This window comes from Haemaphysalis longicornis, unplaced genomic scaffold, assembly GCF_048455015.1.
Source record: "Haemaphysalis longicornis isolate Haplotype H1 unplaced genomic scaffold, Haemaphysalis longicornis Haplotype H1 scaffold_3, whole genome shotgun sequence".
NCBI lineage: Eukaryota > Metazoa > Arthropoda > Arachnida > Ixodida > Ixodidae > Haemaphysalis > Haemaphysalis longicornis.
Genome location: NW_027526335.1, coordinates 130,845,043 through 130,869,801, shown reverse-complemented (window position 1 = coordinate 130,869,801; position 24,759 = coordinate 130,845,043). Strand labels below are relative to the sequence as shown.

General features: G+C 48.2%; 1 protein-coding gene across 5 annotated transcripts in view; it reads left to right on the top strand.

The window, feature by feature from the left end:
• Positions 1 to 24,759, top strand: part of LOC144175084 (uncharacterized) — a 147,695-nt gene that overhangs the window by 64,501 nt on the left and 58,435 nt on the right. For all 5 annotated transcript variants that reach the window (XM_077704135.1, XM_077704138.1, XM_077704137.1 and 2 more), the window contains exons 2-3: positions 11,864 to 11,985; positions 14,605 to 14,678. In XM_077704135.1, the coding sequence (XP_077560261.1) occupies positions 11,864 to 11,985; positions 14,605 to 14,678 (196 nt within the window). The remainder of the gene's footprint in view (positions 1 to 11,863; positions 11,986 to 14,604; positions 14,679 to 24,759) is intronic.

The following is a 24,759-nucleotide window of genomic DNA, read 5'->3' as shown; positions in this document are numbered from 1 at the left end:
TGTGAGGGAGGAAAAAATTGGCAAAGGAAAATTGAGAACTGTCGGTGAAAACGAGAGGTAAAAAGATTAGTGCCTTTTTACTCTGTGAAGAAAGATGACCTGTCAAGCTCGACGCAGTCCACGGAGTGCACGAAACAAGACACGTTTGTTTGTAATTTGCGATGGGGCATACTTCCTAGCCAATTATTAGCTGAATAAACCTTCGAAGGACCCTAGCTTTGTTAAACATGGAGCTGCCTGGGTCCTTCCCGCGTTGTAAGCATCTTACTGTTTGTGTAACACGCCAACCCAATCCGCTCTACCACTAAGGACACTGGACAGGTCTCATTGGGTCGTTTGACGTTCGCGTTTAAACCTCGCAACAGCACAACGAACATGTCATCCATCAGTACGGGCGTGGAGCCTATAGCTGCGCATGCACGCCGCCCTCCTCCTCACACTATTCTCCACTACAAACCTGTGCACGCATAAAGCGGCAACCGATATGTGCGCGTGCTTAGAAGGGACAGACGCGGTCGAAAATGTCCCTCTTAAAGCCCCCAATCTGAAGAAGTGATATTTTGGCTCACGCGGGCAAGTTGCTGTTCATTCGGGAGGGATTCGCCGCTACTCGACGTGCTGGAACTTGAGGCGGTGACGGCGGTGGCAGTAGCTTTCGCGCTTCTCTTCGGGTCGACGCTTTTTCAGTTCCCGCCGTTCTCTCTCCAAGAGAACGACACGCGTCCGTCCCATAACTATTTAAAACCTGGAAGCCCTTACGCTCTATTCTCGCGTACAAACATGTGGCTGTCCGTTTCCTCTCCCCTTCATATATCTTACTGTCTGTGTAACACATCAACCCACAGAAGTAGTAGTAGTAGTAGTAGTAGTAGTAGTAGTAGTAGTAGCAGCAGCAGCAGCAAACTGCGGGACTTCTGAAAAGCCTAAGAAGAGTTATTTCGACGTCCGACGTGTAAAACTACGCTGTGATACAAGAGGTGCGCAGGAGGTATGGTTGCGCCTTGGCCCTTATAGCGCCGAGGCACCGACTGAGCAGGAGACGAGTGTTCGAATCCCCTGTAGGCGTGCCAAGGCAACACCGACGAGGCCGGTTGTAGACTGATGGGCTGATTGGCATTTCGACATACTCGAAACGCAGCGCGGGCTTCAAGTGGGAACGGAGGAAGACAAACGCTGCGTCTGTGCCAAGAACCTATAGACCGGTTTGCTCGTAAGGCCGTCGAGTCAGCCTACATCGCTCAAGCTCGATGATCACGTTAAAGGGACCCTGAAACACTTTTTTACGCTTTTTTTATATCATAAATGCTCTCAGAACGTAGTGAACAAACACACTCTGTACTTGGAATATTGGGTCACGAAGTACTTCAGCCCTGCTCTATGCCCATCAGATAACTTAGAAACTTGCTCAACAAATTTTTCTCTTTTTCCCGGTCTTGGCGTTCTTCGAGCTCTCGAATTACGTCATTACAGTGATGTAGCGGCTAATGGCCGGCTTTATTTCAATTGCTGCAATAAACGCATTTGATGGCCACTTTTAAAAAAATGTCGCAAGAGCAAAACAGACACGTGAGGCGCATCTGCTGCGACGAGTAAATCACGGAGTGCCGCTCCGGGCTGCCAATAACTACAGCTTTCGCACTGCTTCCAGACGCGGAGGACAGAGTGAAAGCGTTTAGCTCAAGTGTTGCAGAGACTCTTCAGCGCCGGGCATAGATCGTACAGGCAAATCAACCGTCGACAGGGAGTCACGCTGTGCCCGAGGTGTTATGCGACCAAGAAGTTCTTTGATATCGTGTACGCAGATGTCCGAACTGCGCTACGCCTGCGTGGGAAATTGGGCCACCGCGCCCAGGGACAAAGCCCATGAACTCGTGCTACAGGTATACCAGAACTCTTGAGAACGGAGAAAGCAAGGTTCAGTAGCACCGATTTCAGCGCAGTTTGGTGGTTGCAAATCACATGATGTCACCATTTTCCCACACGGGCTAGTAAATCGCCATGGAACAAGTGAACACAATTATGTGTAAAGGAAACCCAAAACAGGTCATTGCCCGTGCACTTATATTAAAAGAACCAAACAACAGACGAGACACAGCTCACCTGCCGCGCGTCATGCGTGATAGGAGGTAGCCTGCTCTATTTTTCAGCTGATACTAGGAGGTGACACTCCTTGTGTTATCACATGCAGGAAAGGAGCCGACGCGCCCAGTTTACTCAGTCGGTTTGGCTACTAAATGGCTCGGTTGAGCCGCTCGCTCTGCCAAGCTATAGGCCGTGGTTCGAATCAGTTCATCTGTTAGGCGGGTTGTGTATACGCATCTACTGTGTCTCCGATCCCTCCGGCCGAACAGTTATTTTTGTGCACTTTACGAGCTCGTTAGAAGATTCGCTGAATAACAGTTAAGACGGCTGCTGCTATTTTACTGTCAGCAGCTGCAGGAGAGCGAGATAGCGAAAGCCTCCCGTGTCTTTGGAGGTGCGCGCCCATTCCCCGGCTCTGCTTGGAAGACTCGCGGACCCGCGCACCGACTGTACCGGCGCACGCTTCCTTTTCCAGTAATTGGTCCTTGCAGCCTCGGTCCACGCTGGCCAGTGGGCGAGGCGGCGCCTATCTCAGACGCAGGTCAGCAGCGGAACGATTGGCGACGCTGCGCTAACAACGCGCACACCCTAGCGCGGTTGTGGGACGAGCACCCCCGTGCCGTCTCGTTCCTCGCTCGCACAGTGACAAAAAGCCTCGGCTAAGGCGGCGGGACCCTCGGCCGGCAATGGCCACGCTCTGGAATGCGCGCCGATGGTCGGCCTCGTTTCGCCTCGCCCGTCGCCGTCGTCGCCGCCGCCGCCATTGTTCGCTGCCTCGGGCCGGCTAGCTTTCGCGCCTGACGATGCTGTTGATTCCGCTCGTTGAGCACCGGCAGTGTCGAGCAGTGGGCCATTCGTTGTTTGTGACCTTCTCGGAACGAGAGGGGGGCGTTAATGACGCATCGAAGGGGATGTGCTTTAGTATTTGCCCATCGTTCTCACTGACCTTGTTCTCGAAGTTACGCAAGGATCATAACAAACGAACAAGAAACCGGAGGGAGAAAGGCGAAAAAATGAAGAGCAAAACGAAACAGACGAAAAAAATTGAGGGAAGTAGGGCTTCATTCACTGCGAACGACGTCGAAAAGAAGCGAGAGGATGTGCAGCACGTTCTTGCGCCTGCAGCCGTATCTTCCGCTTGACGCCGTCACGTTACTCTGCAAACACCGCACCTCTCTGCGACCCTCTGCACCGTTAAGTGTAAACAACGAACTAGGTGGAATCAAACAAACAAACAAATAAACAAACAGACAGACAGACAGACAGACAGACTGAAGCGATCAAACTGATGGGAATGATGGTGCGAGGGGAAACGGAACGCCTTAACTCACTTTTATTGTTGAATAATTAGTGTAAATCGGCTGGAAAAGTTCAAGACATGGCCTATGCGTCCTAAAATTTAGTCTGGTAAAATAATTCCACGGTGTTTGCAACTCACTTCAGGGGCCTTTGGATGATCCGCAATAAATTGTTTTTGCAAAGAGAGTTTGTATACACGTTTTCGAAATGAATTTAATGTCTCTGTACAACCGAAGGCATCGCTCGCAGTGTCAATTTTTGCGGCACTGAGAAGTGGTTTAAAGTTGATCACTCACATTGAGCTTTTTTGTCGGCCAATCAGTATGCGCCATCGACGTGCACTGTTTACCAAACAAAACCCGGACGAGTTTATGTGCTGAAGTGTTTAACATACCTTGCTTTTGTTTTTAATTCAGCCCCATAGAATTTCTCTACATGAAGTTGGCTTCCCCTAAGTATTCAGTCACTTGCAGTGAAGCAGTCTTTGCGCGGTTATCGTTTGGGGCACGGACTTGCTGTAGACGTGACGTGCCTTCCATTCACAGCTCTCTCTGCGAAAAAAAAAAAAGGGGAAGACAGAGAAAAAGAGAGACAAAGAAAAGTGTCTACATAAAAGGAGAGTAGGCCTGTCAACATATATTATCAAATGAGGTCGCTTCGACACTTTTTTTCCCACTTAAACCTATACTGTGCGCGCGCCCTGAGATATTGAGGCACGATAACGAGCGCTGTGACTGGGCTCATGTCGGTGGAATCCTGGACGCGCGCCCAGTATGGCATACACGCACTGTGTACATACATAATATACCCGCATATAAACGGGCGTTTTCCGTTCTTCGTTACGCGTATATAGTGCGCGCAGTGGCGTATAAATGCGAGCCGCGTTTCCTCCTTGGCTCCGACTCCGTATTGTCCCGCTTCTCGAGGCGTGTTTAACAAGAACGGAGAACGTGCATGAAATTCTCGGCCACTTTGAGCCACCGCGGGGCGTGTGAAAATGGAGTGAGATCACATGTAGTAGCGCCCGCTGCGCTGAGAAAGCTCGGTGCTGGGGGCAGCCTTGAGAAGGTGTTGCCGCTTGAAGCGGTAGTTGGCCGGCGTTCTTTTTTGCATAATAAGATCTTCAGGCCGCTCTGATGAGAAAGAGAACGTAACGTGACACGACAAGCCCGCAGTATTGTTCATGCCGTCCATTGCGCCGTCATCCTGTACTGGAAGGCAGCGTCTGGTCTTGGTGGACTCAATACTAAATTTGGGTGACTTAAAACATGTTTACGTGTTATACCTGTTCGGTGCAGTTAAGGTTAAAAAGCGCGGAAATATAAATAGTATATTTTTTCAAAAATTTGTCTGCTCTTTAAGGACCCGCCCCGTTTTACGCCCAAGTATAACTTCTAAAAAGCAGTTATTGCTAACACTTCAACAAACGTATCATTACGTATTCGTTAGTTGATACACGCATTCGGTAAAGCACAGTAATTCTTTTACTCTTTCTATACAAAGAGCATCGTTATCTTTGGTGTTTTATAAAAGTTGGCGGGGCATGATGTACAGTCGCCCAAAAATGAAAGGCGATCACGCGAGGGTGTGGCCTTCAATACAGGGTGCGCCATCTAACGCCGCCCATTGAAAGCGCCGGACATGCGCAATCCGGGGTCGCAAGGTCACATGTCTTACTAATATGAATTTGAGCATGCACCGTTCGCTTTTGCGCACTGAACTGAAGGCCCACCTTTCGTTTTTGGGCGACTGTGCATTGCTGTTGTTTAGGTAACGCAAGTGTGGGCTTGTAACGCTAATAGATTGGTTCATGAACGTTGACAACTTCTTCTAAGTAAAGCGGAACTTTTATGATGCACTTTTCTGCCACAATTCATTTTGTCTCTCTCGTGTCGCATAGCGCCTCTCTTGGACACATTTATTCTAATCGCACCTCTAGCCCGCCTATGCGTGACGAGATTTCTGTGAACAGTGCGCTCTCAGAAAGAATATTCAAACTAAGATCGCTGTGGCAGTGGATGACCTCCGGTGCCGTTACTGGATCTCGTTCATGTTTCCGTGCTTGGCAATAGTTTTCATTTGTGTAAAGGCAACGTTAACGCGAGTTATGTGCTAGGAAAGCGAGTAGATGCACTCAAGCAGAAGCCACACTTAAATTTTTTGGTGAAGCGCCAGTGAGGCTCAAGTGCTTACACTAAAATTCCCTTTACCGACAGTTCGTTCGCCGCAAATCATCTCCACTCGCTCAAGTCGTTACGTTCACGCTTATACGAGGAGGCGTATTTGCACTCGGCAAAACCCATTGTCTTTTGTTCTCGTGAATGTCGATACCGCAGCCTGACTGAATCTTCCTTTTCACGAAGGGCACATCTTGTGGCGCGCGCCGCCCGATTCGCAATACGCGTGGTAAACCTTCTTGCACGCGGCTTCCGATAGCATCGGTGTTTTGCCATCGCCGGCGCCGCGCCAGTCTGCGAGCGCTCGTCGGCGCTTGACCAAGATCGCCTCTCAGTCACGTGCACGCGCTTCGGAGAAGAGCTTGTTTTTCCATATGCACGCGTTGCATCACGTGGAAGTGAATAATTTAAAAATAGAATAAACCAAATGAGTGACCGTGAGCGATAGGAGCATGCCCGTTCGGTCTAATGTTTTTCTTTTCTTTCTACGCGAAGGTTTTTAATGAATTTCAAAAGGGGCATTCGAAAGTGTGTTTTGAAGCAGTATAAGATAAATACGATTGCTAAACCGTTCTTGGAGACTTTGTGCACTCAAACACGCAGCCTGAGTGCTTCAGAAACGAGCGTGGAAAGTGAATTCATAATTGCTTATTGTTCGCGCGACGCTTGGTACCCTGCCAACTGTGCGACGGTGGCGGGTGAACGTTATTCTTCGGCGGATCCCATTCTTACGATCGATATTTATTACCTGGGCACGCTCTGAAATAAGTCTTAGTGCACGTCACACGACGTGTGGCCCGCGGGCGTGTCTGGTGGAAGTGCCGGCCGCAAACGCAGTCGTTGGGACGCTATGGTATCGCGCTCGACTTGGGTGGCCCGGTCAAGGCTTGTCCTTGCAACGTTGCCTAATGTGGGTGAGTTTTAAGTACGCCGAAGGACACTATCCCTAAGCTCGTTATGGACCTGTAGATCGCAACGCTGCGCTATAGCTTTGTTTCAAGGGCGTGTACCTGCATTGATGGTCCGTTTTACGCCTGATAAAAGGGGACCTTTAAATGCCCCGCCGTAGAGTATGCGTTGAAGGGGCGCACTGACGATAACATTCCACTTGGAGCTAATAACGGCGCGTACAGTATGCGACGGCTGAGACACTTAGATCCGCATGCCCACAAGCATGTGGCAGAGTACGATACAGCGACCGCTCATATCTATTCTGCTGAACAAACAAACAAAAATTTACCGTACCTTTCTAAAGAAAGTTGGCAGAAGTGCGAAAGCTAAAAGTGTGTCCGGCCAACCATCGCTGAAAGTGCGTCCAATCGACCGTCAAATGTTCAAAGACTCCAATCGTAAACGAAGAACGAGCCCGTGCGACGATTTTCCGCGCACTAAGTAAACGCATTTACAAGCGATCTAAATGTATACCGATACGCGGTTTATGAGATAAAGGTATATACTATTGTTATATTCCTTCTTCATGATCAATGCGGGTGTTGTCTTACCTACAGCCGATCCTTTTTCGCTTTCAGCTAACCGTTTTGACACAATGGAATCCCGGTTTCACGCATGCGCGGTGTGTCCAGGGATCTTATCGGAATTTTTCGGTCGACCAACCGGCCTATGGGGAAATGCATTATTTTTTGACAGGACGCCATTGGCCCCACTAAGAAATCTTTCACTTTAAAAAAAGATTCCCACGGGTACATAAAAAGTCAACAACCCGCCGCGGTGACTCAGTGGCTAAGGCGTTGCGCTGCTGAGCACAAGGTCGCGGGTTCGATTCCCGGCCGCGGCGGCCGCTTTTCTGATGGAGGCGAAAAGCAAAAACGCCTGTGTATACGAGATTTCGGCGCACGTTAAAAATCCCCAGGTGGTCAAAATTAATCCGGAGCCCTCCACTACGGTGTGCCTCACCACCTGCGTTGCGTCGGCGCTTTAAAAACACACAAAAAAATAAAAAATAAAATGCCAACAAGCTAGTTGTGCCATATGAAATGTGTGAGGAGCTACGAGCAGATTTGAAGGTTTGAAATTGAATTTAGGCATGGAAAATTACACCAACAAACACAAAACAAACTAAAGTAATAAAAGCAGAAGTACGTAAGTGCTGCACGGAAAAACAAGATAGATCCACTCAAGTATTCGTGTGCAGGCTGCGAATGAACCACACTAGTACTGCGCATTAGTGTATGTTTATTCACGTTCACGTGACTAATTTAAGCAATCTTTTTAAAATATGAACGTGTTTAAAAGGCTTGTTAAATCATTACACGGCGGTCAAGCCACTCAAAATAACTCATTTAGTCACACACAAACAAAAAACTCGGAAATTATTCATGGCAGGGGGCTATAGCTGGAAGCCTATAACCTGTAATTACAGGAACCGAAATAATTTTACGGAGGCATTTACTTTCGTTACCTCCCCGCAGTGCCTTTCTGATATCCTCCAACGCATTTTATTTTATTTTTTTTTAATTAAGAAGTGTGAAATATTTCGTTGTGATAAATACTTAATGGCAGTAATGATAATCATTTTACTGCCATAAAGTGCATCCCTACTCTACGCGCGAGTTTTATAATTCAGCTTCATCACAGTCCATCGATGGGCAGCGCTGGGGCTATTCGTGTAACTCTGGCCTTGATGCCGCCGCTCCACCTGCCCTGGTGGTCTACGGGAAATAATAATAATGGATCCGACCTTGGTCGAATATCCTCCGGCCGGCCCTTTGCATACCTTCCTCGTCTCGCTTTACATTTTCCCTTAAACTGGCACGCAAGCTGCGGTATGAGGCGTGGGTTGCCCCAAGCCAGAGCTCGATTCGGGCCACTGATTCCCGCGCTCTGCCCTCCCCTCTTCCCCCTCGTTACCTCTTTCAGCTTTGGAAACGCTTGAGAAGATATGACCGCTCGCATTGCGTCTCCGGGGCGTAAATGTACACCTTGAGAGACGTCTCCTCTGCGTACCTGTGACGCCTCGATTTCTCGCGCGTGAAGAAATGATTGGCACGGAAGAAATCTTCCGACTGTTTCTTTATCTTTTGTCCGTTTCTTTGTCGGTTTTTTTTTTCAGTAGAGAGAGGGGGTAATGTTGAATTTTTAAGCTTTATTTGCAGTGAGGTAATTTTTTTTGTGTGTGCTTTGCCGTGGACTCTCTGAGTGTGAGTCGCAATGACCGGTTTCGGACGCCGCGTCACGCAAGTGTGATGCTATAACTGCCGAACGCCGCGCAGTATTTGATCCGCCAGGAACGGGAGGAAGCGAATCGGTTTTGTGGTAGGCTCCGATTGGCTCGCGCACGCGAGCGTGTGTTATGGGCTGCTGTAATCACGGGGAATTGTTCTGGACGAATGTTTTCTAAGAGGTCATGCTTGCGTCCCAATAACACGACACCAAAAGAAGCGCAGGGAGGTGAAACAATGAACAAGCGCTCATTGACACCTGCATGGCAGGCCTTTTTCAGGAACGTAAAACACACTCTTCAGGTTCGGTTAGTTTTATTCAGGTGTATACCCAACGGCCGTTAAAGGGACTCTGCAACACTTTCTTCAACTTTTTTTTGAAATCTTAAATGCTTGCAGAAGGTAGTCACCCAACACACCCAGTACTTAGATTAGGGGGTCGCAAAGTACCTCAGCCAAAAATTACTGCTCTATGCCCATCAGACAACTTGGAAACTCGCTCAAAAGATTTTTCTCTCTTTACCGGTCTTGACGTACTTCGACGGCCCGAATTACGTCACTGAGGTTATGTAGCGGCTGTTGGTCGGTTTTTCTTCAGTTGCAGCAATGAACGCTTTTCGATAGCAACTTTTAAAAGCAAGCCACAAAAGCAAGCAGAAACGGAAGGCGTATCTGCTGCGACGAACAAATCACGCAGTGCCGCTCCGTTCTGGCGATAGCTGTAGCTTTCGCACTGATTCCAGGCGAGAAGGAAAGAGTGAAAGCGTTTATCGAAAGTGTTGCAGGGTCCCTTTAACGTCGTGTTCAAAGAGCGTTTCAATTTTTTGTTTTGCGCGTGAACACAAACCTGCGTTTTGAAACTCGGCTGCATTGTACATTGATTTTAAATGCCCAACTAACAGTTAAAACGTAACTTGAAACGTATGTCTTACCATTTTGTCTGTCTATTATCTAGCTAAATTCGTTTCCTACGCAACATAAGCACGACGCATCTTGAGCGGGAAGAGTACCTCACGCGTGGAAAAATTCTTCCTCAGCCGAGCCCCGTTACAAGTGCAAACAACACAGGGTGCACCCTCCATTTTGCGTGTTACTTCAACGTGTTGCACGCCGAGACAACTTCCTCGAAGCTGCGCACCGTGTTTCCCCAAGACGAGCGAGGAGTTTTTTTTTTCTTTCTTCTTGCCCTACCACGACGGAAAAACAAAGTCAGCATCCGAATACGGTGCTACTTAACGGCGTTATTCTCAGAAACGTTCCCACGCTTACTGAGACCAGAGCGACGCGAGAACAAACACGTTGGCGCCTGGCCCGCCTTCTTGCTGCTTGGTCGACCTGCGTGTTTCACGAAAACCAGTAGGCGCCCACTTGAATCACAGCCTCACGTGCGAATGCAAATGCTCCTTTATTTAGAGGAATCAGCGGGAGGTGATTCCGAATCAAAACGCAACATGTCTGGCGCGCTATTCCGTGACTTGGATCGGCGAGCCGCTCCAAAACTGTTTTCACTGCGTATCTGTGGCCTATTTGATTCGGCAACGAGGAATTAAGGCTACTTCGTCTTTAGCTAAAATAAAATTAGGCTCAACAAACCGATAACCCTTTATTCGTATACTCCTGTGCCGGTTACATTCTAATGGCATCGGCTTTTGATAAATATTTGTCTCATTTCGCACGCTGGGAGCGTGGGAATTTTTATCAAACATGGAGGCAACAACAGAGGCAAAGCCGACAAACGCAGCGCGAAGCTTGCGCCGTGTTCGACACGATTAGAGGTTGCGAATATCTCTCGCGCCGAACGGATTCCCCCAAGCACTTGATCGTGCGCGCGTGAGTTGGGCTTGGCTTTTTCATTGCTTGTTTAACTGAAAATTAAGCTTTTGTTTGCGTATACGCCAATTAATATCTACCGTATTTTATTTCGTCTGTTGGCCTATATGCGCTAGAAAACTTTTCGCTCAACATGTGTTGTATTTGTCTCGTTTTGCACCCGCCCACTTCTTTTCTTTTTACTATGGTTCAGTTTGTGTTTGCAATCAGCCATAAAATACTAGCGTTAAAGTCGGTGCTACTATAGCCAGCGTGTAGGCACTACAACCAAGCGCGACTATCCAGCAACTTAGTGAGCAGGCTTGAATCGTTGAAGCAAATTAATGTTTTTGATTGAGCGAGGAGTAAGAGAAAGGTACGAAATTAACGGAGTAAACATGTAACGTAGATACTGAGACGCATTCACTCACACGTCCTGAGCTTCAAGGAGTCAAAAATTCTACTGTATATCTGTGCCTTAGTATATGTTCTCGAATAATGATCCCGCTAATGTTCCAATAAATTGATATCGCTTATTTTTATTTAATTTTTTAATCAACAATGCCATGTTGTAAACATTCTTGCAATGTAATCTCAATACAATTTTTTTTTTGCGTGACCGGTTCGTTATGTCTGTAGTCATGCTATTTACTTCGCGCCTTACCCCCAACCGGTACCTCTGAGTGACACCATATTGGTGGAATTTCTATGCCTGCTTGTCACTGCATAGTCGTTATGTTTTCCGCGGTTCCGTGGTCTTTTTCCAGCGATGGGCTGACCAGGGAAACTAGCTTAGTGTGCGCAGTTTTTAAGAGAGAGAGAGAGAGAGAGAGAGAGAGAGAGAGAGAGAGAGAGAGAGAGAGAGAGAGAGAGAGAGAGAGAGAGAGAGAGAGAGAGAGAGAGAGAGAGAGAGAGAGAGAGAGAGAGAGAGAGAGAGAGAGAGACTCTTTAATGTGGGCTGGAGAGGTCAGCTCTGCTAGTGGCAATGCTTGCTACGCCAGATGGGGATGATTACAATGCAGTGAAGTGAATGTGAGAGATTTGAGAGGAAACAATTCGAGAGAAAACAAAAGTTAAATAAAAAATGGCACGCAGTGAAATGCAAGAAACAGAACTCTAAATAAAGTTGAATAAAAAAGTTGAGCAAAGGGTGCCGAGGAAGCACAGAGCGCGTAACAAGAAAAAGGAGGAAAAAAAGAAACATGCATGACGACGCGAATGCATACAGATGTAGCCATGCGCAGTTTTGAAGCTTTTAGAAAAAGTTTTCCCACTGCTTTGTCTAAGTTGCATCTTCTTGCTCTTGCCCTGTTGCAGCCCCCAGCTGATCCGAGCAGGCAGCGAGGAACCGCCCGAACAGGGATACCTGCCCAACAAGATCCGCATGGTGCAGCTCAAGCGGCGTGGCGCCGCTCCTCTGGGTTTCTCCATCCGAGGAGGTGGGCCTCTTCAAATCCCGTCTTTCTTACTTTCTCTCCTTCCTTTTAATTCTGTTTTTCTCCTCTTGACACCGCGAGAGTCTACAGCACGTTCCCCAGACGCAAACGAAATGACTCGACTCATGCGTACGTCGTATGAGGGGGGAAAACCTGTTGGCAATGCGTCCTTGCATGGAAACTCGGCAACTGCAATGCACACGCTCGACCACTGCATACACTTCGTGTTTTCAGCTGAGGAGAGAGGGAGACCTGCTGGAAGGAAAAAAAAACGAGATGGAAGTGGGAAGAGGTATACAGAAAGGGGGTCGGTGTGCTATAGGAGCATGCTAGCCGTAGTTTGCTGCTGTCTCACAGCCAATAATTTGGACTAAAATATAGACCTATAGATATAATATAGATATATCTATATCTATAGATATCTATAGATATAAATATAGATATATAGGGACCCGTCAGTGAACAGCCATGTAGGTCAAGCAAGAAGCGTCATACCATCATAAATTTTGCACACCCACACAGTTGTCCCATGCCCTGGAATGCCAGGTTCTTTTTCTTTCTTTCCATCTTTTTCCCCCTTCGATTGTTGGGTTAACATGCTTCAAATTTATCGACGAAGTAGCAGTTATTTCGGAAGCATACCCCCGCAGAACATGATTTTTTTGTTTATCTGAGAGGGTATTTTTTTACTCGAGTTACTTCGCCATGACTGTTTCTTGCTTTTTATTGTTTCTGTGGCTCGTCCGGCGTCCTCTTATAGCTTCTATATCGTATTTACTTTCGACCGTCGTAAGCTGGCAAGCTAAGAACAAATGCGCGCGATTAGTACGTATGTTATTTGCTTGGCGCACTTGCCGGGATGCACGATACCGACCTTGAAAATTATTCCTAACGAATCTCCTTAGTCCAGCGGACGTCGCACCACAGCTTTAATTACGGTCGCCACACACTTAGAGAGCCTCCGGATGTCTTCACATATGGCATTAAAGTTCCCCCGCAACACTTTTTTCAACTTCTTTTTTTCATAATCTGAACTGCTTTAAAAACGCTGTCAGCAAGCGCGTCCAGTACTTGAATCAGGTGGCCATGGAGTACTCCAAGCTAAATAATACTGCTCGAAGCTCTTCAGACAACTAAGAAACTGGCTGCAAAGATTTATTTCTTCTTGTCATTCTGTCCATGGCTTGCGGGCTTGAGCGACATCCCTTACTCCATATCCCGACTATTGGCCATGTCGCAACTCCTTTTCAGTTACAGCAGTAAACGCATTCGAAGCCACTTTGGAGGAAATCACAACTAAAGCAAATCAGCAGCTAGATGAGCAAATCACACGCTGCTGCTGTGTGGTCCCAATAACGTTAGATTTCCAAGTGCTTCTAAGGCGCGAAGGAAAGAGGGAAGAAGGCGCTTGTCGGCTTGCAGGGCACATTTAAAGGGACCCTGCAACACTTTCGGTAAACGCTTTCACTTTCCTTCGCGTCTGCCAGACGCGAAGGAAAGTGGCCACGTACCGGCCAACAGCCGGTACGTGGCCTCAGTGACGTAATTCGGGCCGTCGAAGAGCGTCAAGACCGGGAAAGAAAGAAAAATCTTTCGAGCGAGTTTCGAAGTTATGTGATGGGCATAGAGCATTAATTTTTTTGGCTGAGGTACTTTGTGACCCGCTAATCTAAGTACTGGGTGTGTTGGGTGACTACGATCTGCAAGCATTTAAGATTTCAAAAAAAGTTGAAAAAAAAATGTTTAGAAAGCCCGGTAGCCACATCCCTTCACCTGCACAGATGCTTTCCCCAGTATCCGCGCCACAGGAATATCAACACCACATCGCACTGGAGTACTGGAGGCAGACAGGGTCCAGGGACATATCGGACATCCTTCTCTGCATCCTCAAGAAGCCTTCTTTTCCGCTTGGGCTGGCGAGCTGAACTACGGCGACGGCATGCGACACGAAAACAGAAAGGACTAGAAACGATCGAAACCGCAAAAAAGCGACGTCTTTGAAGGAAGCCCAGCGGTAGCTAGGGCGTGAGGTCACGACGAACAGCTCCCGAGTGCGACCTCCTCCTCGAGGCCAGGATGCCCTGCGGCAGCATCTACAGCACACGAGAAACACGGCAGTGCTCGGCGCTGCCGACTCGTTCTCAAAATAAAAGTATTTTGAGAACGAGTTCGGCTCGGCCTCCGATTTTGCTTTCTCGCGGCGTCCGCACCAGGAGAGGAGTGGTCGAAGCCCAGCCGAGGGCTCTCTCCCCGATGTTCGCTGAGATAGCGGGGCACCCTCCTTTGTCTCCCGCCGTGCCGCCTCAGAAACGGTGGCGAGCGCCAGGCTCCGTGCTACCACGTGCCACGGTTTCTCCAGGCCCATCCCTGTTTCGCTTTTCGACGCCCGATATTCCTCCTGGATGGATGCCCCGATAACCGCTCCAGTGCTCACCATTGCACTGTGCCCCGCGTGCGCCTGTTTTTAGACTGCCGCGATCGTGGTCGCGTTAGGTCGCGGCAGTGCGGCAATGTACGCCGTGGGTGCGGTCGGTCGGGTCTGCGCAGCGCTGCGGCCAGACGCCGCTTGTGGCGGGACAGCCATGCAAGTGTGGGGACTGAAGGAACACCCGCGGCTTGCAGGTCGCGAGCATGGCACCGGAGTGTTCGTGTCCCAAGTGTCCGGAGGCTCGGAGGCGCACCACAAGGGACTACGGGTGAGTGCCGGTCTTTTCCACATTTGATCACTACTCGTTCTAGACGTGTGCTCTCAGGCGGCTGTTGTTGGCGTTGCGAGTACTTTCGAAGATATCGCACTGGAAATTGTTGCTAAGACGTTTGAACATCCTGTGGATATATAGACGAAGGGAGGAAGAGGGTGGGCCGGAAGTGGGTGATCCAATTTCTTCAGACTTTTTTAAAGAATAAAACGTTACTGGGGCTACTTTATGGAGTTTCATTCAATTTCCTCCGTCTCTGCTCATCACCCACTTTCTCAACAACTGGCGCCGTTGAACAGGAAAATACAAAATAGCTTAATGCCGCCTTGATAACATCGTCGAAATTTCGTTCGCTAAAGACGTGAGACGAGCTTGGACACTTCCACGGGTATAATGCTGAAGCGATCCTGGGCGAGCTGTTAACGGATGCCGCAATTATTTGTAGCCAGTCGCTTCGGGTATCTGAAGTGGTATCTGAAGTTCTGGAAAGTTCTCGTCCCCTAAAGGCTGAATCGTGTCCGGCCTCCGTATACATGGTATGCTTTATGGCAAAGCCATCTTTTTCACGAATGCTGTGTAGCTCTCAATATAACGTAGATACCTTTAAAAAACTCACACCGCTAGGAAGACTCAATTATTACACCTAGTTTTATTTACTTGCCACAATTGTTTAGTTCAGCGTGGAGCTGTACACAATTAAGAATTCCCTTCTGCTGTTCGTTGACGGGCTTCTACGGGAGAAGCGTGGTTACAGAAAACGGCTATTACTAGAGTTTTATAGGAACTATAGCGAAAAAAAAACTACATGACGTTCGATTGCTTAAGAACTGTCGGAAGTTTTGTCTGGGTAGGTATCGTGGAGAACTATCAGTCGCAGTTTTAATACACATGCGATGAAGCTGCCGCTCCGAAGCCATTCGAGCCGCATGGTGAAGTTTCCTTGCAGTGGCAGCCCCGTGTTCGTCTTCCGGAATAAAACTGTAGTTTTTGCAAGTTTTATTGGGGTAATTTAATAAGAAATGCGAAATTTCAAATAAATAACAATCGTTTTTTTGTTTCTTGCGCTGTCGTAGACGGCACCCCGCCCAGTCGTATTTTGTGCCGTGCACCCATTTGGCTTCGTTGCCCAACCGCACTCACAACGCGGATTGGGGTCTTCTTTTGTTTTTTTTATTCCCCCCCCCCCCCTCTCTCTCTCTCTCTCTCTCTCTCTCTCTCTCTCTCTCTCTCTCTCTCTCTCTCTCTCTCTCTCTTGCCGCGAGATTAAATGTGTTGTGAGCCACGCGGGCAGAAAAGAAAAAAAGCAAGCAAAACCACATTGAGCAGTTCACCGAACCCTTTACAGAGCATGGTCCCGAAGCTATATAAGACAAAGAAACACGAATGAGCTTTGCGTCCGGTAGGACTACCGTATCGGAAACGACCGTTCCGAGTTCGTACACTGCTGAAGGTGCGATCTTTAGAACCAGTGAGCCATTTCGGCACGCACACGCCCTGCAGAAGACACGGAAAAAACGCCAAAGGGAAAAAAGAAAGCCGAATACGTTCGTGCCTGCCCACTTTTTACAAAAAGCCGACGGAATCTGGGAGCTCGTGGTAGTGTACAGCAAGTTGCGCGGCTGGCTTTTTCCCGGGACGACTGGCGGGCTTTTTGTTTCGGAAGTCGGCAATTTGCTCGCCGTGCGAACGTGCCGAACCGAATCGGCCAGCCGGCGAAGACATTCCGGCCGCGCTAGAGGGACTCTCAGCCGGGCCGGTTGAGAGATTATCCGCTGCGGCTGTGAGCGCCAGCGGCGCGCAGGCCTTCGGTTAATGACCGGTCGGTTTTGTACGCCCCCTTCTCACCCTCCGAGTGGCTTTCTGGCCGGATTTGCATGCACCTGTTTCTACCGTTGGGTTGTGTGTGACTGTGCACGTGCCGAGGAAACGTTACGGGGAACTCTCTTCCGGGTGTCATTCAGCGCCGCCGCTCAGTCGGATATACATGGCCGCACTTGCAGCCTCTTCTCTGGGTGACTAGCGTTGCCGATGGTTGAACTCTTCCTGAGCGAATCGTCAGCTGACCGAAGCGTGCAGCGCGAAGATCATACGTGCCCACACACGTGATCATACGTGATCACACGGCGTAGGAAACGTTTTTTAGACGTACCGGTTAGAAGTTGATGCGAGTGAGGCGAGCTGTCCCTTATGTGAGCATTGATTAGCTCAAGCAGCGAAGCGTACTCACTATTTACGGTCACTCTAGTGCACTTTGGTAATTGTAATTCAGACTATATATGTTTCCGAGGCGGCCCTAAACCATCCAGCACGCAACACTTTTCCAAACCTTCAAGGGGGCAGTTTCTTTCTTTTTTTTTTTTTTCATCGCGGATGCTGCCGTTTACACCAGCGCATAATTTTTGTACTTTTTTTTAAATTAGGGATGGTGCCGTTTACACCAGCGTGTAATTTTTTGAACCTTATGCCACGTACTCGCAGTGGTGGCTCAATGGCTTAGAGGTTACGCTACTGAGCCCTGGGCGGGGGGTTCCCGGCCGTAGTGGCTGTTTTACTGGTGGAAGCAAACAATGAACACAAACAAGATTTTGTTAATTCAGTTTGGTGCCCGTTGTGAGATTCGTGCGCCTCATAGCCGAGTTGTCACTTCGACGCCCATAGCGTGAATCTTATGCTTCGTGGCGAATACTTGCAGATATGAAAAAAAAAAAGTTTCTTTAACTACGCTTTTCTGATGGAGGCGAAAAGCAAAAATACCCGTGTGTTTGGGATTTCCGGGCACGTTAAAGATCCCCAGGTGGTCGAAATTAATCCGGAGCCCCCCACTACGGCGCGCCTCATCGCCTGCGTTGCGTCGGCGCGTTAAACCAATAAATCAATAAATACAGTGACACTGAACAAGCGGCGTTGCGATGGTGGTGAACAAAATGCTGAATTAAAATGTATTTGCTCGTTTTGTTCCTGCATACTAGCGCGTGCTTGAGTGGTGTGAGTTGCTTGCCAAAGCTCACGCATTTATTTCTGCACATAAGAAATAAGACGGAGGAGCATATAAGGTCTCCTCGTTTAACCTCAAGTCTTGTTAAGATATGTAGTGTACTCACTAACATTCTTCTTTTTTTTTTTTCGTCCACAGTTCGATGCGTCGCGGAATTCGGTTCCACATGGCTGCTATGCATTAATTGCTGGCGGGACTTGATTACTAATAGCTACAGGGGCATACATGCAAGTAATTTTTAATTGGAAATGAACAACCTGAGTTTGTGTCAAACTATAGATTAAAAAAAAAAAACGTTTGTGTCGCTCGTACACCGTAGCCTTAAAACACCCGAGGATCTGCTTCACCACAATGCATTTGAATGTCCCAAAAAGGTGACGAGTCCAAGCACCCGCTTTCGCTCCAAAAAAATGTGTCTTGCGCTGTCCTGGTACGACGTCTTGAGCTGCTTGTTCTTATAGCGGAGAACACATTTTAAATGCGTAAGCATTTCTATGCGGACTCAACGAGGAACCCCGCCGGTCCTTCTGCGACGCTTTAAGTGTCACACTTTGGCTGCGTACGAGAATGGTATTAGAAAACATCGTAGGGACTTCGTATTTTCATATAAAACCTTCTATAATTATTCTTAAAATGCCTTCCCCGCAATGTATATGTGTGTGGTAGTGAAGCCGACTTTAGGGCAGCATGGTGCATAGCTATTTGTAGGGGTACATGGGGTCATAAGCAGTTATTTAATACAAGGCTCTAGGGCCTCCCCGCTTCTGGCTACGTGTATTGCCCCTATAAATGTCTTCTAACCAATGCTTTAATGTATAAAAGTGAAGCTGACTTTCGAGGTGCTTGGTCGTCTATAGCAGAATGCTTTACTCATTTTGACATTTTTTCGACATTCATTGGGCATTTTTTCCGACATTTCCTTCGACATTTATTGAACCAAAGAGTTTCTGCAAACCTTTTTTAGCGAAACAGAAGGCCAGGCTTCGTGTTTCGACGGATTTCCTCCGATGGATGCGGCGATTGGTCGTTCAAGTGCACTGCGGTGAAGCAGATCCCTAGAGTGCTTTTCAGGGTGTATACGAAATCTCCGCCAAAATGCAATTTCAGAGAAGCGTAGTCAACGTCGCGTGTATTCGCGTACGCGTTTTCTATTCCTTTAATTGCCTGATTTGTTGAGGTGTCGCGCCCAGGACATGAAACTCGTCCCAACTCATGCCAAAAGACATCAACTATACATCAACGAAGAAGTCATTACTGCATAAAATACGAGTTTTTCTGTAATTCGTTTCGTTTCATTTCATTTCACTTATTTTCTCCTGAAAGGCCCGAAAGCATCACATAATTGAGGGGGGGGGGGGCGCTTGCGCCAAGGTATAAGAATACATATTGTGAGAACAGCAACAACGACAAAAACACAATAGAAATCAACATCAGTTAGGAGTAGCGAAACTTGCAAACATGACGAAATGGGGAAAATAAAAAAAAAACACAACGGAATTTGCAGAATCGTTTTGGAAGGAGTATCACGTGAAGGCTGAAAGGTTCGTTGTTTCAAGTGTTTTGCGAAATATTTTGCGGTAAGGGTACGAAGCTATGTCATTGGGTAGGAAATTCCAAATCGCTATTGGCGGTGAGCGCGAACACAGGCGGCGCTGCGAAGCGCGCCTCCGTGACGTCAGCTTAGGGATTCTCGCATTTGTCGTCTGCTTCACTCAGGATCGCTCTCCCTGCTGTTTCTTTGCGCTCGGTCAACGTCTGATGCTTGTCCGCACCAGAATTGGCGTGTGGGTAACTTTTTATCATAACAATAGGCTTAAAATCGCGTACACTAGCTCATGGTGTCAATTAAAGTATAGTTTTGGATACCGCTACGGGAGAAACATTGCCGGCGCCACCCCATTCCTTGCGAAGCCGGTCCTGTGCGGAGCGCGAAGAGTCGGAGCTAGGCGTCAGCTTCTCATGTAAGCATTCGAACAAAAGGAACAGTCAGCTGCTAATAACCGACAACAGCGAAAATGGAAGACCAAAACAAATTCTAGACCTTCAGGGCTGTCGGCTTTGGCAGAAGGCATCACGATTCCCGGTAATGATATGTAAGGTAAAACAGTTTTTGCAACCTTGGCGAACGCTCGAACGCGTTTTGTCACGTCACTTTACGTTGTCAAGGCATGAAAGTTTGCCGACATGCACTATAGACTGCAAAAACCGTAGGTTGAGTTCCAAGTAACCCAGTGTGTATATACGCGCGTGCTGATTCTATACCAGGCATTTAACCAGTATGGAGGTTTATTGAGAAAAACGAGTCACGTCTTTGTTAAATTTATAGTAACACATATATGTTTGTTAAGACCTGGAGGGATATTTCGGAACATTTTGCACAGCTATATCTTCCCGATATTCGGATATGCGTTATAGGAACACTGCACTCAAGAGGAGGAGGAGGAGTAAGAGGAGGAGGGGAAAACTTTGTTTAACAATTAAATTGATTTGGTTAGTGGGCCGGGTCCTCAGTCCAGGACAAGAGAGTAAAAGTAATTTTCTTCAAATCATAGAACGCCATCCCGAGTAGGATAGGATTTGTTCTTCGCGCCTGGAAGGGTTGAAAAGCAATAAAGAGCTACTTGGAATTCTTCTTCGGTTTGGAGTCTTGTAATATATGCAGGTATACTATTTATTACGTTAGTTAGCGAGTATATTATGCCTTCAACACCGTAATCATGTCATCATTGTTCGAGTTGAGAGTCAGTTCGTTATGATAACGACATAATTACGATAGAAATTCGGAGCACAAAAGCCGCCTTCGAGTACAGTGGACCACGTTGTTTAGGGCGTGATCGCGGTGGCGTAGCACAAACCTTCTCATTGTATTTGCATGTGAATAAACAAAGCACGCTGCGGATATGCACGGCACCTTCTTGCACGCAGCCGTAATGAAAGCCAATTTGTGAAGAAGGGAATGTATGCCATACAAAATGAAGGAAATATCCACACGACCTTTGTAAAGCTCCCAAACATCCCGAAACCTCCTAATAAGAAGTTGGTGACGGCGCAGAAAAATTAATGCGTTGGGCAGAAAAAAAAGCAAGAAACATTAATCCGATACAAGACAACAACGAAAGAAACAGAAGAAAGCCGCTTTATTTCTGCTGTACGATGAGCGTGTAGAGGCCGCTGCTTGGTACGTAGTATTAGACTGTTGAGTCTTCATAGGAGCATCTCAAAAATACTGCAGGGAAGCCTACGCATTTTGAATACTTATCGAGAAGCTCTGATCGCTGATCCTCGCGAATAAGCAAGAAAGGACGAGTTACACACGATCTTCTGACCGATACTCTGAAGAAAGTTGTTCTCTATCTCTTCGTGTGTTGCAAACTTGTGGGGGATACAGCTTCAAATTATTCAGATGCGTCAGAAGCTGGCAAAATAAGTGAGTCGCTAGAAATACGCTTTTTAACGCACTACAGCAACGAAGCGGGCGATTTCTAGCCCAGGCACTGTTGCCCCTCACAAGCGGAGTGTAGCAGACGACAGCGGCGCGAATCCCTAAGCCGACGTCAGAGCCAGGGGGCGCCACTCAAAGATCTCACCGCCAATTGCGTGAGGAAAGGAAGAATTAGTCATTGATAATGTACGGCACTTGATTCTAGAGATGGGGGGACTGTGGTTCAGATGGGCAGAAGCTCGACGAGCAGAATCAAGATTGAAGTGGCTTGGGTGGTCCGGCTGGGGCCGGCTTCACCTCGTGCAGAACAAACTAACCTTCCCCAGAACACACTGATGTTACCGCCTTACTTCCTCTTCCCACATCGGTCACTGACCTTCCGCTCAAATAAAGGTCGGCTACCAGCCTACTACCGTGAGGCTGCCGCTCCCCCTTGAAGTATTAAGCCCCACCAACTGTCGTTCAGGCTCCCAACCTCCTGATACTCGGCGGAAGGAGCTTCATCGGGTGTGCACGAAATTTCAGGCCTAAACGGCGCCGCGACAGTGCGCACGAAAATGTCCCGGAGGCGCGCGCCGCCACCGTCGCGGTCGCCGAGCGACCGAGATCGTCCTTAAAAAGATCGCCGGTCGCTGGCGCGCGTGTCTGTCGCTTCCCGGTTCGCGACAGTGCTCTGTGCGTGTGCGACCGTTCGCTTCCCGTCTCCACGGGGGTCACGTCCATCCCGCATGGTCACTGTGGTTTCGCCGAATAGAGCGCGTTCGCGTATATCTCTATACGGCGCCTCTATATACGTGTACGGGAAATTCTTTGACGGCTGCTGCCCCTATCTGTGCTGTTTTATACCGCCTTCCTTCTCTTTCATTCAGGCCAAAGCGCGTCCGAGCCGCTTTCTGTTTTTTTGAAACCCCCTCACCCTCCATTTTTTCTCGCCCTATTATATATAGCAAGGCCCTCTATCCATGGTAGACCTCGCTTTTGTCGTTTCTCTCAATAAGATAAAAATTCGCCACTCGAAAAGAAAACACGACATTTTTATTTTGCTCATGTGTACGCGCTTTTACTGTTAATCTTTGTGCGTGCGTGCGTGCGTGCGTGCGTGCGTGCGGGCGGGCGGGCGGGCGGGCGTGCGTGCGTGCGTGCGTGCGACCGAAGAGGTTGGTGGGCCGGACGGGTGGGCTGGATTGCCGTTGGGAGTAGATTCGGAGTTATTGACTGCTCGTGCAGTACCGTTATCTATAGAGAATTTTGCAAACAGTGTAATGGCTGGGACGTCCGTATCAGGGCCTAAGATCTACAATATATGAAATATTCTTTTCTCTGGAGTTCCGCGTATAGAGAGCTAAGGTATACGACCTGGCTGGTCTACAAGACTAACCATCTCAGGAGCTGCAAGGTTTAAGCGGGAGTTGCGTTTGAGGATTGTTTGTTGAACGACTCGAATCGATTCAAATTTAACCCGTCTACTACAACTACCGTATTTTCGCACGTATAACCCGCCCCTGCATATAATCCGCACACCCACTTTCAGACCGCCGAAAAAGAAAAAAAAATCCTCGTGTCTTTCCCGCACATTTATTTGATACAGGAAAGGCTGCACCAAAGCTACTGCTGAAGCAACACATCACATACTATGTACGCAGAAAAAACGTATATTTAGCGAGTAGTATACACTGACTGCAGGGCGAAAGCCACAATTCACTAATAAAATTCAGTTGTTAGAGTGCGCTGGTCCTTGTTTTTTGTTAATTGTCCTTGTATGTTCTGCGAAATCGCTGTCCTAGAAGGCTTGGTCAGTGTTACTGCGTAGGAGCTTCACGGCACAACGCGCGTTGCCGTGAAGCTGCACTAAAGGAATAATCCCGCGTATCCCCGCACCCCTACTTTGCCACTAAAATTTTCGCATTTTTGGTGCGGGATATACGCGCGAAAATACGGTAATTTCAAGCTGTGTACACAGGAAACAAGTGCCGCAGAGAAAGAGGGCTTACAACTCACCTGTGAACAATTTCTAAGGGAAATACTAAACATGTGACGCACGCAACGAGTAAAAAAAAAAAAAAAAAAGGAAAAGACGTAACGTTGAAATGAGGAGGCTGACAGGTTACTGTGCATACAGAGAGACAGAGAGGGGGGGGGGGGGTCACAGATTCACACACAGGCAAAGCAAGCGCACGGAAGTCGGTCGTTGCGTTTTGTTGGAACACAGACGAAAGCGACACATGAGAAGCAGTGGCGCTTGCAGCAACGTGTTTCCTGTGTGCCACCGTTACAGCTGACCCTCGCGGGGCGCGCCGCTGGTCACCAGGAAATATGCTCCCTGTAGAACCGACCCATTCTGTGTCCCCCTACTGTTTCGTTATATTTAGTTCTTTTTTTTCTCCTCGACTTCTTTCTCCCGCAGTCTTGTGTCCCTGCATGTCGTGTCAGAATTTTGCGGTACGTTCGCAACGCTTGCGCGCTTAGGCTAAGCGACGCGGGCGACGGAAAATAGAAAGTGCCGCCAGTCCGGGTATAAGCGTCGTGTGTGTCCGGCTCGTAATGACTGCAGACAGAAAGCAGACAACGTCGCGGACACGGGCGCTTGCATGAAAACGCGGCGTTGTTACTGTTTCTTTTTGCACTCTACGATTGCTCGTTTCCTTCCTTGTCTAGCTTCAGCGGCGTTGGCTGAAGAATACACAGTAGTCATCAAGATCTAGTGAGAAGCCGCGAAGAGAAGAGACAGTGTTCGATGGGTAACCCTGTGCTGAGTAAAAAGCTAGCATTGAATCCTGGGCGCAGAAAAAAATAACGCCGAAGAGTGCGCGATCGCAAGGTCGACAAGCTGCCGTCAGCGCCTCTTAATCATGCGTCCTGAACGGGAAAGTGTGCAGACAAGGGCAGTGGCGCGACGTCTTCCGTCGAGCTTCCTCGATCCTAATTTTCCTTGCGTGGCTTCAGCGGGAAACCCAAGACAGCGCACTGAGACGGTCGCCCCGTCTGCGGTCGGATGAGCTCGTGGAGCTTTGAACCTGTCATTGTGCGCTTTAGGCAAGGTTACGGCGATTAGAAGCGCGTTAGTCAACAACTATATATATCCTGATTTGCCGCGCCCCTCCCCGTCATCTAGAGTTTGCTGCCTCTCGGTTGGCAAGCATGTGAAGAACTTCTTGCTGGGCTAGTCGGTGAATAGTTGCCATTGTTTGAAGCGCAACGAAAAAACAGGGAAGGTGAATACAGAGTAGACATGACAAGCGCTAGACAAGACAGGCGCTAAGTTAGCGCCTGTATTGTCCGTGTTTTTTCTTTCTTGAAATCATGGCAAGCGTGCGCAGTAGTACACTATACTGCTCCGTCCCTAGTGTGTTGCGCGCTGTGAGGTGCGCTGTAATGGACAGTTACGGATTAGATTAGTCCACCTGAGAATTTTTAACGTGCGCCGAAATCTTGACACACGGGCGTATTCGCTTTTCGCCTCCATAACAAAACCTTTGTCTTGGCCGAAACCTAACTCCCGTTCCTTTTCTCGTAACACGCACAGTTATCTTAACTGTTGGGATTAATTTCGCACGTATAAGCGCAACTGAACCGTTAGGCGGATAAAATTTTACTGTTCGCGGCTGCAAGCAGCTAATGTAGTGTATATATACGCGCGTTCT